Source organism: Podarcis erhardii, assembly GCF_964252035.2.
Source record: "Podarcis erhardii genome assembly, chromosome: 6".
Lineage (NCBI taxonomy): Eukaryota > Metazoa > Chordata > Lepidosauria > Squamata > Lacertidae > Podarcis > Podarcis erhardii.
Window position 1 is genome coordinate 96,409,305 of NC_138510.1, and position 14,802 is coordinate 96,424,106.

Genomic DNA, 14,802 nt, shown 5'->3' on the forward strand with positions numbered 1-14,802 from the left:
TCAACTTTCCTTTTAACAATACCCTCATTTTACAGAAGTTTCTTCTTTTGAAGTCAAATGCAACTTTATTTATTGATTGATTTATTGATTTATTTTTTTATTTTTCAGCTGTCAATCTGCACATATATTGAACTTGATTACACTATGTTCGCTGTTCCAAATCAAATCAACAACACTTGCTTCAGGTCCCAAGTGCCACTTAAGATTATGTGGCAGGTGATCCAATGCCATCTGAAAATAGCAACAGTCTGAAAAAGCCCTGGGATTCCCATATCTCAACTCACATTCTTAGGAACTACAGTATTTTTCCATGTATAAGAAGCCCCCACGTATAAGACGATCCCTGGTTGTTGTTTTAACCCTAAATATTTTACTCAGAATATGTTAACATTTGAGGACATATGTGCCTTTCAGGCTGAATTGTTTTCCTTTAACTTTATTGTTTGGATTTTGGAAAATCTGGATAATTTTATTTTTATTTTAAATAAGCTGTCTGCAGTAAGTAATATATCAGAACAGGCTGAAAAAGTGCTGCTGAACATTTACAGATACAAGCTGCATAGCTCATCACCCGTTCCCAAAGCTCAGGATGAGCAGATCAGTTTATCTCCACTTCATGCCAGTTCTACATATGTTCATTCATTAAGTCCATTCTATATTGTTTCCACCATCTGTGATGTTTTAAAAATCCATTCAAAAAAGGATGTATTTTGTTCTAACATATTTCTCATATTTCTTTAACTTAACATATTTTATCCTAAAATGCACATTTAAATGCATTCTGGCACGCTTTTTGAGCAGTGTATTACAAGATTCAGAGACATAAACAATCCAAAAGATAGTTATGTTATGTTCTGATCTGGACTTTAATCTGAGAAGTACAGATTAGGTCGGTTTACATAGAAATCCTCATAAATCCAAGACCAAAAAAACCTCAGAATTAATGAAAAGTAGATATATATAAATTCAAGACATTTTGGCAAATCTGCTTGTCTTGCATAATTAATACCAGTCACAGAATTCAGCTTTTGTTGTTCAGAATTTGAATTTGCACAGATGCAGAATTCCTTAGCGTGGGGTGCATCGTTTATGTCCCTAGACATTCCAGTGGAGATGACTCCTTGCCTGCTTGAGACTCATGCTTCCTGAGAATATCGCATTCCCACAAAGAAGCCACTCCTCTTTGCATCCTTCCCTACAAGGCCCCCTCTCGTATTTCTCTTCAAATCCTTTGAAATCATGCAGCCAGTTACTGTGTCCCTTTCCCTCCATCAACCTAAAACTCTACAGCTTTGAGTCTTACAACAGAGCCTCAATCAAGTCAGCCTCTCCAGGCCTTTTGTCATTTCTGTGGCTCATCTCTGAATTCTGTCCAGCTTGTCAAAGAAAAGTGAAATTTCTGCCAGAAAATACACCAAGGGCATCAAGCAGTAATAAAATAATGCTGCTTAAGTCTGAACACTTTTCAAGAAGAAATATCTGTTGAATTTATCCTTGTCAATGACTAAAAGCAACTCAAAAACTTTCTGACCAGTTGGTTATGTTGGCCATCATCACTGATGATCAGTGACAATCCACTCACTGAGCCAATGATAATGCACAGTTGATCATTTTTAAGAGCAATGAGAGCCACTCTCCAGTACAATAAAATTAGCTTTAATCAATCATTGGTAGCTTTATAACTACAAATGTAATGGGATAGGAAGAGGTGGGAGAAGCTTCTCCAGAGGAAAAAAGCCTTCCTGCTTTCCTCTTAATTCTCAATAAGGCAGCTATTCCACCTTGTCTAGACTGAGTAACTTATGAGCCACCAAGTCTAACACTGTCTATGAGTCATGTCTATGAGGCAGGAGATCCCTTGTGTCCCTTCTGGGTTGCCATACATGAATGACAGGTCACAGGTTCAAATGAGATGCAAATTGACTAGACCAGAAAACCAAACAGCTTCTGTTCTAGCCAATCAAGTAAAACCATACACATTTTCCACTTTGCAAAGGGGAAAAGGCTACTTCAGTCCACCCGGAGATGTGCAAAGATCCTTTCAAGTTCTACAGTTTTTAAAGATTTTTTTTCAGGTATGATTCTTGTAGTCACAGGCCCTATCCAACAGGCAGCCACAACAGCAACTGCAACACTTAGGGATGTGTCTTACAACGCTATTGGTCGTACATACGAAACTTGGCTTTTTGCAAATTCTGACTGAAGCGCTATAAAATTTCACCAAACTCTTTTGGTGTAAGAGACTGGAAGAACATGAACAATGAGAATATGTACTGCAAGCAGTGGAAATTCAAAGGTACTCTCTCCAAGATTCGGTTCCTTTCTGTGGGACCAGACTAGCCCCTCCCCCCCCCACTGCCTTTTAAAGAAAAAAATATGCCAGTACTCACCATGAAGTTGCCACACTTCTGAAATCTGGGAGGAAAGGTCTGATCCAGTGTACTCTTGAGAACCCCCAGAAAAAGAGCACTGGCCCCAACAACTGGATCTAAGTTGGATCATTGGTACATTTACCAGATAGCATCCTTTCCATACCCTCATTAACTTCAGGTATCTGAAGAAGTGTGCATGTACACGAAAGCTCATACCAATAAAAAACTTAAAGGTAAAGGTACCCCTGCTGTACGGGCCAGTCGTGTCCGACTCTAGGGTTGTGCCAGGGTCACGTGGCCAGCTTGACGAAGCTGCTCTGGTGAGCCAGCACCAGCGCAGCACACGGAAACGCTGTTTACCTTCCCGCTATAAAGCGGTACCTATTTATCTACTTGCACTTAGGGGTGCTTTCGAACCACTAGGTAGGCAGGAGCTGGGACTGAAAGACCGGAGCTCACTCCGCCGTGGGGATTCGAACCGCCGACCATGCGATCAGCAAGCCCTAGGCACTGAGGTTTTACCCACAGCACCACCCACGTCCCTAACGCGTCTCAACGACGTGGATGATGGACTCAAGTAATAGTGCCACTGTATTCTGCTCTGGTCAGACCTCACCTGGAGTACTGTGTCCAGTTCTGGACACCACAGTTCAAGAAGGACACTGACAAACTGGAATGTGTCCAGAAGAGGGCAACCAAAATGGTCAAAGGCCTGGAAACGATGCCTTATGAGGAACGGCTAAGGGAGCTGGGCATGTTTAGCCTGGAGAAGAGGAGGTTAAGGGGTGATATGATAGCCATGTTCAAATATATAAAAGGATGTCACATAGAGGAGGGAGAAAGGTTGTTTTCTGCTGCTCCAGAGAAGCGGACACGAAGCAATGGCTCCAAACTACAAGAAAGAAGATTCCACCTAAACATTAGGAAGAACTTCCTGACAGTAAGAGCTGTTCAACAGTGGAATTTGCTGCCAAGGAGTGTGGTGGAGTCTCCTTCTTTGGAGGTCTTTAAGCAGAGGCTTGACAACCATATGTCAGGAGTGCTCTGATGGTGTTTCCTGCTTGGCAGGGGGTTGGACTCGATGGCCCTTGTGGTCTCTTCCAACTCTATGATTCTATGATTCTAATAACAAACTTAGTTGGTCTCTAAGGTGCTACTGGAAGGAATTTTTTAAAAATTTTGTTTCTCATAAACTTAGAAACTAATAAGAACATATTCAAATACTTTATTACATTGTGTTCTTATTCTCTACCCCCAACCCATCAAGCACATCAAGGGGCATGGGCATAGCCAATATTTAATGGGGGCAAGCTTTATGTTGGGGGGGAATTGAGTTATCTGAGATTACTTGATTGGGGGGGCAGCTTCTCCCCCCCCCCCGCTATGTCCATGTCAAGGGGGGGGGGGGAGAGAATCATTCTGAGTCAGGAAACTCAACTGTGGCTTGTTTTCTTGAACCAGGGGCTCTGGGAGTACTGGAGTGAAACCAGCTGCCACCTAAGCTACCCAGTTGCAAGTACTGCGGACTCATCAGACTCATAAAGTAGAGTTAGAGAAGTTCAAAACATTCAATTTAAAACTTCTAAACCATGGGTCGGCAAACTAAGGTCCGGGGGCCAGATCCAGCCCAATCTGGCCCGCAGACGATCTGGGAATCAGCGTGTTTTTACATGAGTAGAATGCGTGCTTTTATTTAAAATGCATCTCTGGGTTATTTGTGGGATATAGGAATTCATTCATCCTCCCAAAAAATATAGTCTGGCCCCCCACAAGTTCTGATGGACAGTGGACCGGCCCTCTGCTGAAAAAGTTTGCTTACTACTGTTCTAAACAGTCCCCCCCACCACCAGACAAACACCACGGGAATCTGATGCAGCCACTGGTTGGCATTGTTGTTCCTTCCCAGAGCTGCTTCCGTATGAATGGAAACAGTCAAAGGAAACCTAGCTCCCTAAGAAACTAGGAATGTGTTTCTACACTGGCTGATTTTAATGTACCGTTGGATTTATTTTGGGTTTAAAATGTTTACAGCCTTACATTAATGCATCCTTATGCTTGTATTTTGTTTGCAGACTTGGTCCAGAAAAGCAGCTTAGAAATATTTCAACTTAAATTAAAATAATATAAGGAACTCCATTATATCTGAGATCCTAGCTGAATGTTACAAACATCATTAGAAAAATAAAAGGTAAGTAAAGATGCACTCATTGGCCTATTTCCAGGATGTGTCACTTTCTAATGTGTTCGCTCTTTGTCCCATTAACAACCCCCCCTCCCCCCCCACACACACAGAGAGAGGGAGGGAGAATATTGCAATTAAGTGTTTATTTTGGAACATACTTCCTCTGAAAATAGACATTGTAAACGCACTGTGATACTTATCTGTGCCAAGAACTGGATTACAACATTCACGGAAAGGTGAATTCCAAAGGATAGCTGAATTCTGGTCTGCACATTAGTCTGAGCGGACAGATCAGGTAGTTTGCATTAGGCTTTGCAAGGATCGGATTCTTCAAGCATTCCTACATACCCTGCCACTGCCCCGTTTTAAATGGATCCTGGAGTGTCTCATTTAAGGCTGGCACCCTGTCTTCTGGGATCGCTTTGGCAATCGACAAAGGCTCACAGCAAAGCACCTCTCAGTGGCTGCAGAGAAGGAAGAGGCGGAGATCCTGCCTACATGTGACGCTCATCATATGGAAAGTATGTAAGCCAGGCCCTGACTCTCAAGTATTCTGAAGCTCCGGAGCCCTAGAGCTGGAAAAATCTGGAGGGGGGTGGGGTGCACAAACCTCACATATAGGGAGGAGCAGGGATTCTCCAGTTCAATCACACTTGTAGCCTTCTGAGTTCAACCTTCAGATGCCTGCAAAATATACTTGTCCTTACCTAACCCTGAAACAGAGTGTTTGTGTCTGGGGAGAAGGGAGGGGAGTTAAGTACCTGTTCACATAGCCAGCTAAGCAGCCAGTTTACTGAGAGGTACTGGGAAAGGATGAAGCAAGGGGCGGGAGGAAGAGAGAGACTTTAAAAGACTTGCTCTTAGCCCTCCTTTGTAACAGAGCCACGACCACTTCTTCTGATCCTACAAAACTGACATTTATTTAGGATTAGCAGCGGAGCCAAAGCAAAAACAAAACAAAAAAAATCAAGGGTTTTAAAAAAAATTCCAACATTTAAAGGGCAAAATTTGAAAGCCTCGGGAAGACATATGAGGCACTGCAAGAGCTGTGTTTGATGTGAAGGCCTCAACATCAATCTTGAAAACATCACAATCCATACAGCAGGGGGACTGGCCCTCCCCCAAGTGTGTATTAGCAGTAGCCAGGTTTAGGTGCCAAGGAAGATGGCAATAAATTAGTCCAAAAGCTTCACATTATCTGCCAATGGCAGGAGATTCAAGGATTCCAAGCAGCAGAGCAGGATAGAGGAGAGGTATTTACTGGTAAACTGGATGGAAACAAAACTGTAGCCTTAAGGGTTAGTATCCTTGTCTCTCATGTTTTCTCAGTAACAGCAAAAGCATCAAAACAGACACCTCTCGCTCTTCACTACAAGAGAGATAAACACCTCTAGTCTACAGCAACATTCCCTTCCTTCATGGTAGACTATGGGCCGAACTAGATAATGTATGAAATGCATGCAGAGCTGACCCAAGACATTTTGGCACCTGAGGCCAAGCACAAAATGGTACCCTCATACCCACCAGGAAGGAAGGGGTGAATAAAGATCTACATCAGGAATAAGGGGTGAATCCTGCCACCTGAAGCAGTCATCTCACTTTGCTTGCTGGGTGGGCCAGTCCTGAATGCATGAATAAATTTCAGCATCTGTGGATCAGGATTGGGGTTGTGCTGTGAGGGTTTAAAAAACAAACAAACAAAAAAACACTTTCCTCCATGCAATAGTTCTGGGGTAAATCCCACTCCCTCTTTATGTCAGGGCTGCAACACAGGGTGAGTTACATCATGTTAATACAGATTAGTTACCCTTAGAGTATATTTTTTAACCACTATTTTGGTACTTTCAATGAAGGTAGCTAAGAGTATACAACTGCTAGACTTTTCTCAATGTTTGCTAATGACCAAATTATGATAAGGTATAATTGTGTGTGTGTTTCTGAAGTAAACTGCTTCACATAAAAAAAACCTGACAAATTGTTTTGATGTCTGAATCTTAACTGACAAACCATAGTTTTTGCTTCATTTTAGATTTCGGCATTACCCTTCCGCAGAGCTGCTCCCAGGGCAGTTAACAGATGATTAGAAGATGTTCTGGGTTTGTAAAATGGTTCAATTCTTCAGCAGGGTGGGAGTTCTGCCCACAAGCTTTGCTTACTATCTCGTCCTCCCTGAAGTTTTCTCTCGTTTTGGCTAGGAAGCAGGATATAAAAAGTTTTATACTGTTGCGTTTGTGGGAGTAGAGGGCCCAAACTCCGCTCAGTTTCAAACATTTTACATTTAGGTTTCTCTTACTGTGGAGTAAAGTGGAGTCTGGCCTGCTGCAGCAGGAGGAGGGCTGGGGCAAGAGGAGCAGTGGCTGAGTCTTCTCTTACAGCCTTGTTCATTTTTAAAGGTTTTCTGGGTGGCGCAGGATCCACCAACCCTTTCATGTGTTCAAAATAAATCATGCAAACTGAGCAGGCTTACTCTGCAAGCACAAACATACACGAAGAAGATGATTTTCATAATTTAGCTGGAGTGCAGCCTGTTGAGTTTACAGGGCAAAGAATTTGGGTTTAGTTGGCACAGACACTGGAATTATTTTGGTGCAAAAATATGAACAGGGCTGCATACATTTCCAGTTAATGTTAGGTGGCCTGCGGCCAAGCTACACGCTTGATCATCCTAGCTCTATCCTCATTCACCCACAGTGGCCTTTCTGAAGAATTTCCAGGTCCCACCCTGCTGATTATTTCCATTTCCATTTCCATTTCCCTTCCCCACATCCACCTCTCTCTACACTTTTTATGATCTAACTTCAAATCAACTGCAATGTTTGGATAATGTGGGACCTACTGGTGGGAGAGGGATATACCAAGAAAGGAAAACAGAGGGTGAGGATAAGATCAGCCTTTGGTGTAAAGGCACGGGGGCCTGTAGCTTGCTCATGTTATTGTTATTATTCAGCATGACCACTGCTCTGGGCTGGCATTTTGTTCACTAGAATAAGTTCACCAATGGCAAATAACAGCTGGTATAAAGGATCCTCAAGTGACAATTTGTTTACCTACTTCCAGATTCTCCTGCCTCTGGCTCTGAAAGATGAATGAACCTTGAATAGGATGTGATCCTGCAAACAGTGTTTTGTTTTTTTGTTTTTTTGATACATCTGAGTAGGAATCAAGATGGGAGGGGGAGGGGGGATTATTGCTATGTTTTTCTTTCTATTTTTATTACATAGTTTGTCTTTTTTATATTGTGATTTTATGTTGTGAGCCCATCAGGGTGCCAGTGGCGTAGCGTGGGTTGTCAGCACCCGGGGCAAGGCAAGTAATTTGCGCCCCCTAACCCGTGGATTTGCCCTAACCCCAGATGTTGCGCCCGGTGCGGCCGGCCCCCCCTGCACCCCCCACGCTACGCCACTGCAGGGTGCCATCTTCCTGGTTCATCCTCTCTCCTGGACAGAGGTCAGTCTAGCCAGTTCTCCATGCCCTGGCAACTTCCTGATTGGATTACTACGGTATGTTATATGTGAGGCTCTGTCTGAAGACAGTCCAAAAGCTTTAGTTGGTTAAGAACACAGCTGCCAGGATTTTGACAGGTGTAGCAAAATCAGATCATATCTTGTTAGTGTCAAAAGAGCTCCACTGGCTGGCTGCCCACTTCTGAATCTAATTCCAAATACTATTGACTTATTAACTCTCTCTAAACAACTTGGGACCCAGGTATATTCTACACGTTAATGTGCATACAGAAAAATCACATCTGAAGTGTTCATTTGCTATATAAGGTCACCATCTGGAAACATCCTTCCAGTGCAATCCAATGTCTACTAAGAAATAGGGTCAACTGAGTTTAATTGAGCTTATAAAGTATAGAATTGCAGACATAAAAGGCGGAGAGTGAAGCAGGCTTACTGTGAACAGAAACTCAAATTTATGCCACAATGAAAGCCAAATTCTGCAAACTTGTCAAGATAGCAAGTAATGCAAATTTTACTCATGCACACACTATTTTGTAATTGTGAGCATTTTTTCTATCCAGAAACAATATTGTTAGGGGAAAAAATAAATGTTGTGTTTAGAGGGTAGAGTTCTACATTAAAAAAAGAAGCTGGAGAGGTACAGTTTTGACATTTAAAAATGATGAAGGTTAGCATAAATTCACTTATGTACTATTTTAACTGTTTTCTTACCAAAGGCAGATTTTTCATTTGGATTGGAAAAAGGGGGTGGAGAAGGAAGGACTGGATTTTCATAGCACTGGAGGATAACAGAGCTGATTCCATGAGGTAGGAGGAAGAGAGGATCTGTCTGTTTTGGCTTTGCATGGTGAGGCCCCGTGACCACCCTGTTCCCTGAGGTGCAAATAACTAAACAACACACAGCATATTTAAAAAACCTGATTATTCAGAAAACTGAAAGCAATTAAATAATTGTGGAGTTGGAAGGGACCCTGTGGACCATCTAGTCCAACCCCCTGAAATGCAGGAATAGGCAGCTGTCCCATGCAGGGATCGAACCTGCAACCTTGGCATTATCAGCACCACACTCTAACCAACTGAGCTATCCAGGCTGAGATGCTCGTGAGTTACAGATGTGAAGGTTTGGCCATAGGCACTGAGGTAAGCAACTGTACATGTCATTCCTGCCTGCCCGCTGGGAGCTAGCAAGTAGGGGCTGCCCTATGACCTAGGTCAAATTGGGGCGGTCCCCATTGGTGGAGTGGCATGGCCCCAGCCCCCTAAACTTACCCATGGAGGGGCAGGCAGAGGCTACAACCTCCCCTCCAACCAAGACTAGGCTTACCTAATGGCTATCCACCTTACAAAGTTACAAAAATACACCCTGTTTAATTTGTATTAAAGAGCCCAGGGCGGTTCACAACAGAAAACGCAAAATAAGAATACAAAATACACAATAAAACAAAAATTAAAGCAAACGAATAACACACTCCCCCTCACACAAACACATTTAAAAGAGAAGCCATGGAATGTTAATCAGCCAAACGCCTGGTTGAGGATAAACATTTTTGCCTGTCACCTACAGATATGCAATGAAGGTACCAGGGGAGCCTCTCTGAGGAGGGAAGTCCACAAATGGGGAGCCACTGCAGGAAAGGCCCATTCTCTAGACCTCCCCTGGAGATTATGCCATAGCGTTTTACTGGAAGTAAGTCTTGTTAATTAAAAGTCCTCTGCAACCTTAAAGCTGCAAAATACTATGGACAAGTCCAAAAAGAGCAATTCTCATATAGATAGATGATAGATAGATATAGATGATGATGATGATAGATAGATAGATAGATAGATAGATAGATAGATGATAGATTAGATAGATAGATAGATAGATAGATAGATAGATAGATGATGATAGATAGATAGATAGATAGATAGATAGATAGATAGATGATAGATAGATAGATGATAGATAGATAGATAGATAGATGATAGATATAGATAGATAGATAGATAGATAGATAGATAGATAGATAGATAGATAGATGATAGATATAGATAGATAGACAGATGATAGATAGATAGATAGATAGATAGATAGATAGATAGATAGATAGATAGATAGTCAACTCATATATATGTATATCTCACTTTCTTACCTTTTCTGGAAGACCAGAAGTGACCCTGGGTTGTGTCAGTGTTAGTCACACTCAAGAGTAAAACCGCTGAAGTTTATTTATTTCTTGTATTTATATCCCATCTTTCCTCCAAGGAGCTCAAGGTGGAGTACACGGTTCTCTTCCTCCCCATCACAACATCACTACAAGCTAAGTTAGACTGAGTCCATTGTGACTGGACCAAGAACATCCAGCAAGTTTCATGGCAGAACAGGGATTGAATCCTGCCCTCCTAGATCCTAGCCCAACGCTCTGGCCACTACACCACAGTGGCTCGCGGGCTACCACCCATTAATCTGAATGCATTTACTCTGAGTAGAACTTAGCTGGCTATGCACTGACTCACAAGACATCATCCCATGACTCTGGCTCTAAAGGACAGCCTTTTGGATTCTATCAGCTTTTAACTCCAATCCCTTGCAAGTCAAACAGCCTTATGGTGATTTCAATTATCAGCCATTCTAAACCTTCTCTGGGCTAAGTCATGGCTTATATACCTTCCACCTCACTCTCTAGAGGAGGTCAGAAGCTGACCTTACTTTCTCCTGCTTCCACTCCTCCACCTTGCCTTCTGCACCTGTTCCTGGATGCCAACGGTGAATGACCTTTTAGCCACGAAAGCTGACTATCACAACACTAGTATGCTTGGGGGAAACGCCAGATCTCCCAGCAGGAGCGGAGCTGGCCACCATCAAACCCACTGGCCAAGTGCAAATACTCCGGTGGCAACATCAAATCCAGCAGGCGCTCTAGTAAGACTGAAGTGCAAATGCTAAGGTGGAAGAAGCAACAGGGAAAATAGCAAAGGGAGATAATATATTTCCTTTACTCACTTCCTGGGCTTCTCCTCTGTGGTTTCTGCCACGTGGTATCCAGGCTTACACTTGTAGCGGCAGACAGAGCCCACATCGTGATTCCCTTGCAAGCATTGGGGCACCAGCAGCTTAGCATTGGGAACCGGGCGTGGAGTGTCACATTCCAGTTTGCAGTAAGCTTCTGGGAGTGACCAGAGGCCATCGTCCAGGCAGGTCAGCCACTGACTCATTCCTGACTCCAAGTAAGAGAGGGAGGGGGGGTGAAGAGAGAGAGAGAGAGAGAGAGAGAGAAGGAAAGGAAAGGGAGGGAGAAGAAGACCCACTCAGAAAATTAGACAGAATTATTTGCAAAGACAGGACGCAGGTGGTGCTGTGGGTTAAACCACAGAGCCTAGGACTTGCCGATCAGAAGGTCGGTGGTTCGAATCCCTGTGACGGGGTGAGCTCCCGTTGCTCGGTCCCTGCTCCTGCCCACCTAGCAGTTCAAAAGCACCTCAAAGTGCAAGTAGATAAATAGGTACTGCTCCGGCAGGAAGGTAAACGGCGTTTCCATGCGCTGCTCTGGTTCACCAAAAGCAGCTTAGTCATGCTGGTCACATGACCCGGAAGCTGTACGCCGGCTCCCTCGGCCAATAAAGCGAGATGAGTGCCGCAACCCCAGAGTCGGCCACGACTGGACCTAATGGTCAGGGGTCCCTTTACCCTTTACCTATTTGCAAAGACAAGAGCATAACTTTCTGAAGCTCCAATTTATCGCCCAGAGCTACCTAAGGGAGAAGGGTCGTCAAGTAAAGCTCATCAGCATACCTTGCAGCTTTGCTGGCTTGATACAGGAGAAGAAGCATCGCTTCATGTAGGTGGTCCCTTTAGGGCAAGAGAACTCTGCATACAGGACATGTGATTGGTCTGGAAACTGGCAGTCGATGGGGTCGCAAGTCACAGACCTGTCCCAACGCCCATAGTTACAGGTCAAGAGAATTTCTTTCTGAGGGGGAAAAGAGGGGGAAAGTTGCTGTGAATTTCTACTGATTGTCGCAAGACTGATACAGCAATCTAAGAGCTGTCCTTGGCTCAGGAATCAAGCCCGAGACCAGATGGGAACCGCCCGAAGAGTGGCCTCTGCCTCTGGGCTGGCAGGTGCCTAGTCTTGGTTCACAGGACTGAGAATTGGGAGATCATGAGAACTGCTTCCCCAAACTGACTCACATCAGTCAAAACTCCAACGCAGTGCTGGTGGCAGGCGGAAGTGAGAATCATGCCCTGACCTCAGGCTTGCAAATGATGGGAAGCGAAAAAGTGGTTGTCGTCTAATGTGTTGTTGTTGTTTTACAAAATGAGTTAAACTACGATAATTCCCTCATTTCATACAACTGCGATTTTGCGTAATTCATGTCAATTTCAGTTGTGGAAAGCCCTGCCTCCCCAACCTCCCCTCTGACTCCGAAGACATCAGAATGCTGTACACTCTCAGCATATTATCACATTCAGGAGGTTCACATTAGAAACATTTTCTTGTTAAAATAGAATCATAACTGAAAGCTGAGATTTTACAAAGCCGGCTCTTCTCCCCACTTGCTGCAATCTGGTAACGACCAGGAGTCGCCCTGCACCAGGCATTTAATTGGAGGGGGGGATGAGACATATGTCAAGAGTGCCAATCCCATTGTGCACTTCTGCCCTAACTTGCCTCACTTGTGATGCTAGCAGTGCCTCCTCCACAGCAAGGCACAAGAGCTGGAGCCCTCAGGCAGTCTTTCTGCCAAGATGTTTCCTGCTTGAGTGCCAAACATGGAAATGTTAAACGAAGCAGGTTTATTTTGCTGGTGTGTGTGTGTGTGCGTAAAATTAAAGCAAAAAGGATACTTTGTTTCACCCGAGAACGCAGTGTGTGCAAGAGAGGACCCAGGGCCCAATCCAAATTGCATCTGCCCACATCTGGATTAACTGGTGAGTCATATGATTAACCATTAGAGAAGATGGAAGAGAGACCGAGCCACCTGGGTAGAACCACCTAACGCATGCCTCTTTCCAAGCCACTGGCAGGCCTTCATAAATTTTGATCAAGTATCCCTTTTAATTCTTTTCAGACTGGCTTCCTTTCCCAGTGATATCCGGACTGCCCTTTCAGTGGCAGGGACTAATTCAAAAGCCTTTAACAGCCTGAATAGCAACTATTTTGGTCAAAAGACAGCAGGGTTAGGCCACTGGTCAGCTGTATCTGTTACCCAAACCACACGCCATTTTTGCCTCTGGGTTGGAGATTTGGGGGTTAGTCACCCCCGCTTTCAGGGGCTGCATGTATCAACCCTGGAGGCTCTCAGTTGCTGAAACCAACAACAAATTGTAAATAAAATGGTAAGTTTTTCACATATGGGCAGCCACTTTTCCTGATGATGAACGAATGGCACGTGATGGCACAATCCCCAGTTTAGACGCTTGAGACACCAGGTTGAATTTGTGCATCTATCAGTCTTGTGACTTGATCTGAATGAAAATCAGTCAAAGAAGAAGGCAGCATCCATCAGCGGTCATTTCCTGCTGGACCATATTAATAATAGTAATACTTAGCATCTATCTAACCCTTTAAAAGTATTTCATATGTTTTATCTCTATAATCTGTTGACATGTCATTTTATTATTATCATCCCATTAATGCAAATTGGATAGCGCTGTGGATAACAGAAAGTAGCTTGCCAAACATATCTGGCAAGTTCACAAGAGAAGCAAAATATGAACCAGACACTTCCTACCTAGCTCCCAGCAAGGTTTCTTAGCTATTGTACTATAATGGGTCTATTAAACTCCTCAGAAAGCCCACTAGCTGACTCAGTGTTACATCAGAGATCAATTTGGCCTAAAACACGACTAGATTATGTGGCAAAGGAACCCTAGTCTGGCACAAAGGAAACTGAAGATTCTGCATTCAAAGTAAATTCTGCAAATAGTTATCATTTGCAGGAAGTTCTTTTCTTTCCACCCCAATATTTCGGTCTCGCCTTTTTTTCTTTTCTTTTCTTTGCCAAACATTGAAATATTTTTGGCAGAGAGCAATGTGGTAACTGGAGAAAAAGAATGGGAAAGTGAGGGAGAACAGGGGTCACTCAAAGGCAGCAATCATAACTGGAGACCATTCAAAAAAAGTACATGAAGCTATGATGATAAGCTTCATGCTGGTCTTCAAGCCTATCTTTGCAACCATAAAGTCCACACATTTTTGTTTCCTTCATCACAGCCACCACCTGTGAATCATTGCCACAAGACCCCTTAGTACTGTACAGTGTATCTACTGAGTACACTGGGGAAGATAAATAACTGGTGGGATTGCAGTGGCAAGGCCTCTCTGGAAGCCCCATCTACCCTCTTGCTGACGCATGCCTGCAATAACATCACAACCCCATGTACTCACCTGTCCTGGACGCAGCAGCTGCCCATGGCTGGCATGGAGGACAAAGCCCTTTTCACAGGTAACAGCACACTCCATATGCCCCTGGCTGCTGGGACTGCAGTTGACAGCAGCAGCATGATGGATAAATGGCTGCACACAGCTGCCATCCTCTCCACAGGTGTGTTGGGTGCAGCTGCGGAGAGAAAGGGAGGAGACTCAAAATGCAGCTTCCTGTATTGCAAGGCATTCTCCTCTTAGCACTGTGACAAAACAAGCTTGACACAAGGGAACGCAGAGTGTCACCCATACACCCTACTGTCAACCGTATTTTTAATCTAAACATCTAGAACCCCCTTGGTGTGGCATCAAAGAAGGAGGAGAAATGAGGACATGAGGCTTTTCTCCCCTTGGAGCAGCCTGGCAGAATGAATACA

At 43.8% G+C, this 14,802-nt stretch overlaps 1 protein-coding gene across 1 annotated transcript in view; it reads right to left on the bottom strand.

Moving 5' to 3' along the window:
* PAPPA2 (pappalysin 2) overlaps positions 1-14,802 on the bottom strand; it is a 112,387-nt gene that overhangs the window by 27,672 nt on the left and 69,913 nt on the right. The window contains exons 14-16 of the mRNA XM_081865091.1: positions 14,390-14,561; positions 11,791-11,968; positions 11,002-11,215 (exon numbers count right to left, since the gene is read on the bottom strand). Of these exons, the coding sequence (XP_081721217.1) occupies positions 11,002-11,215; positions 11,791-11,968; positions 14,390-14,561 (564 nt within the window). The remainder of the gene's footprint in view (positions 1-11,001; positions 11,216-11,790; positions 11,969-14,389; positions 14,562-14,802) is intronic.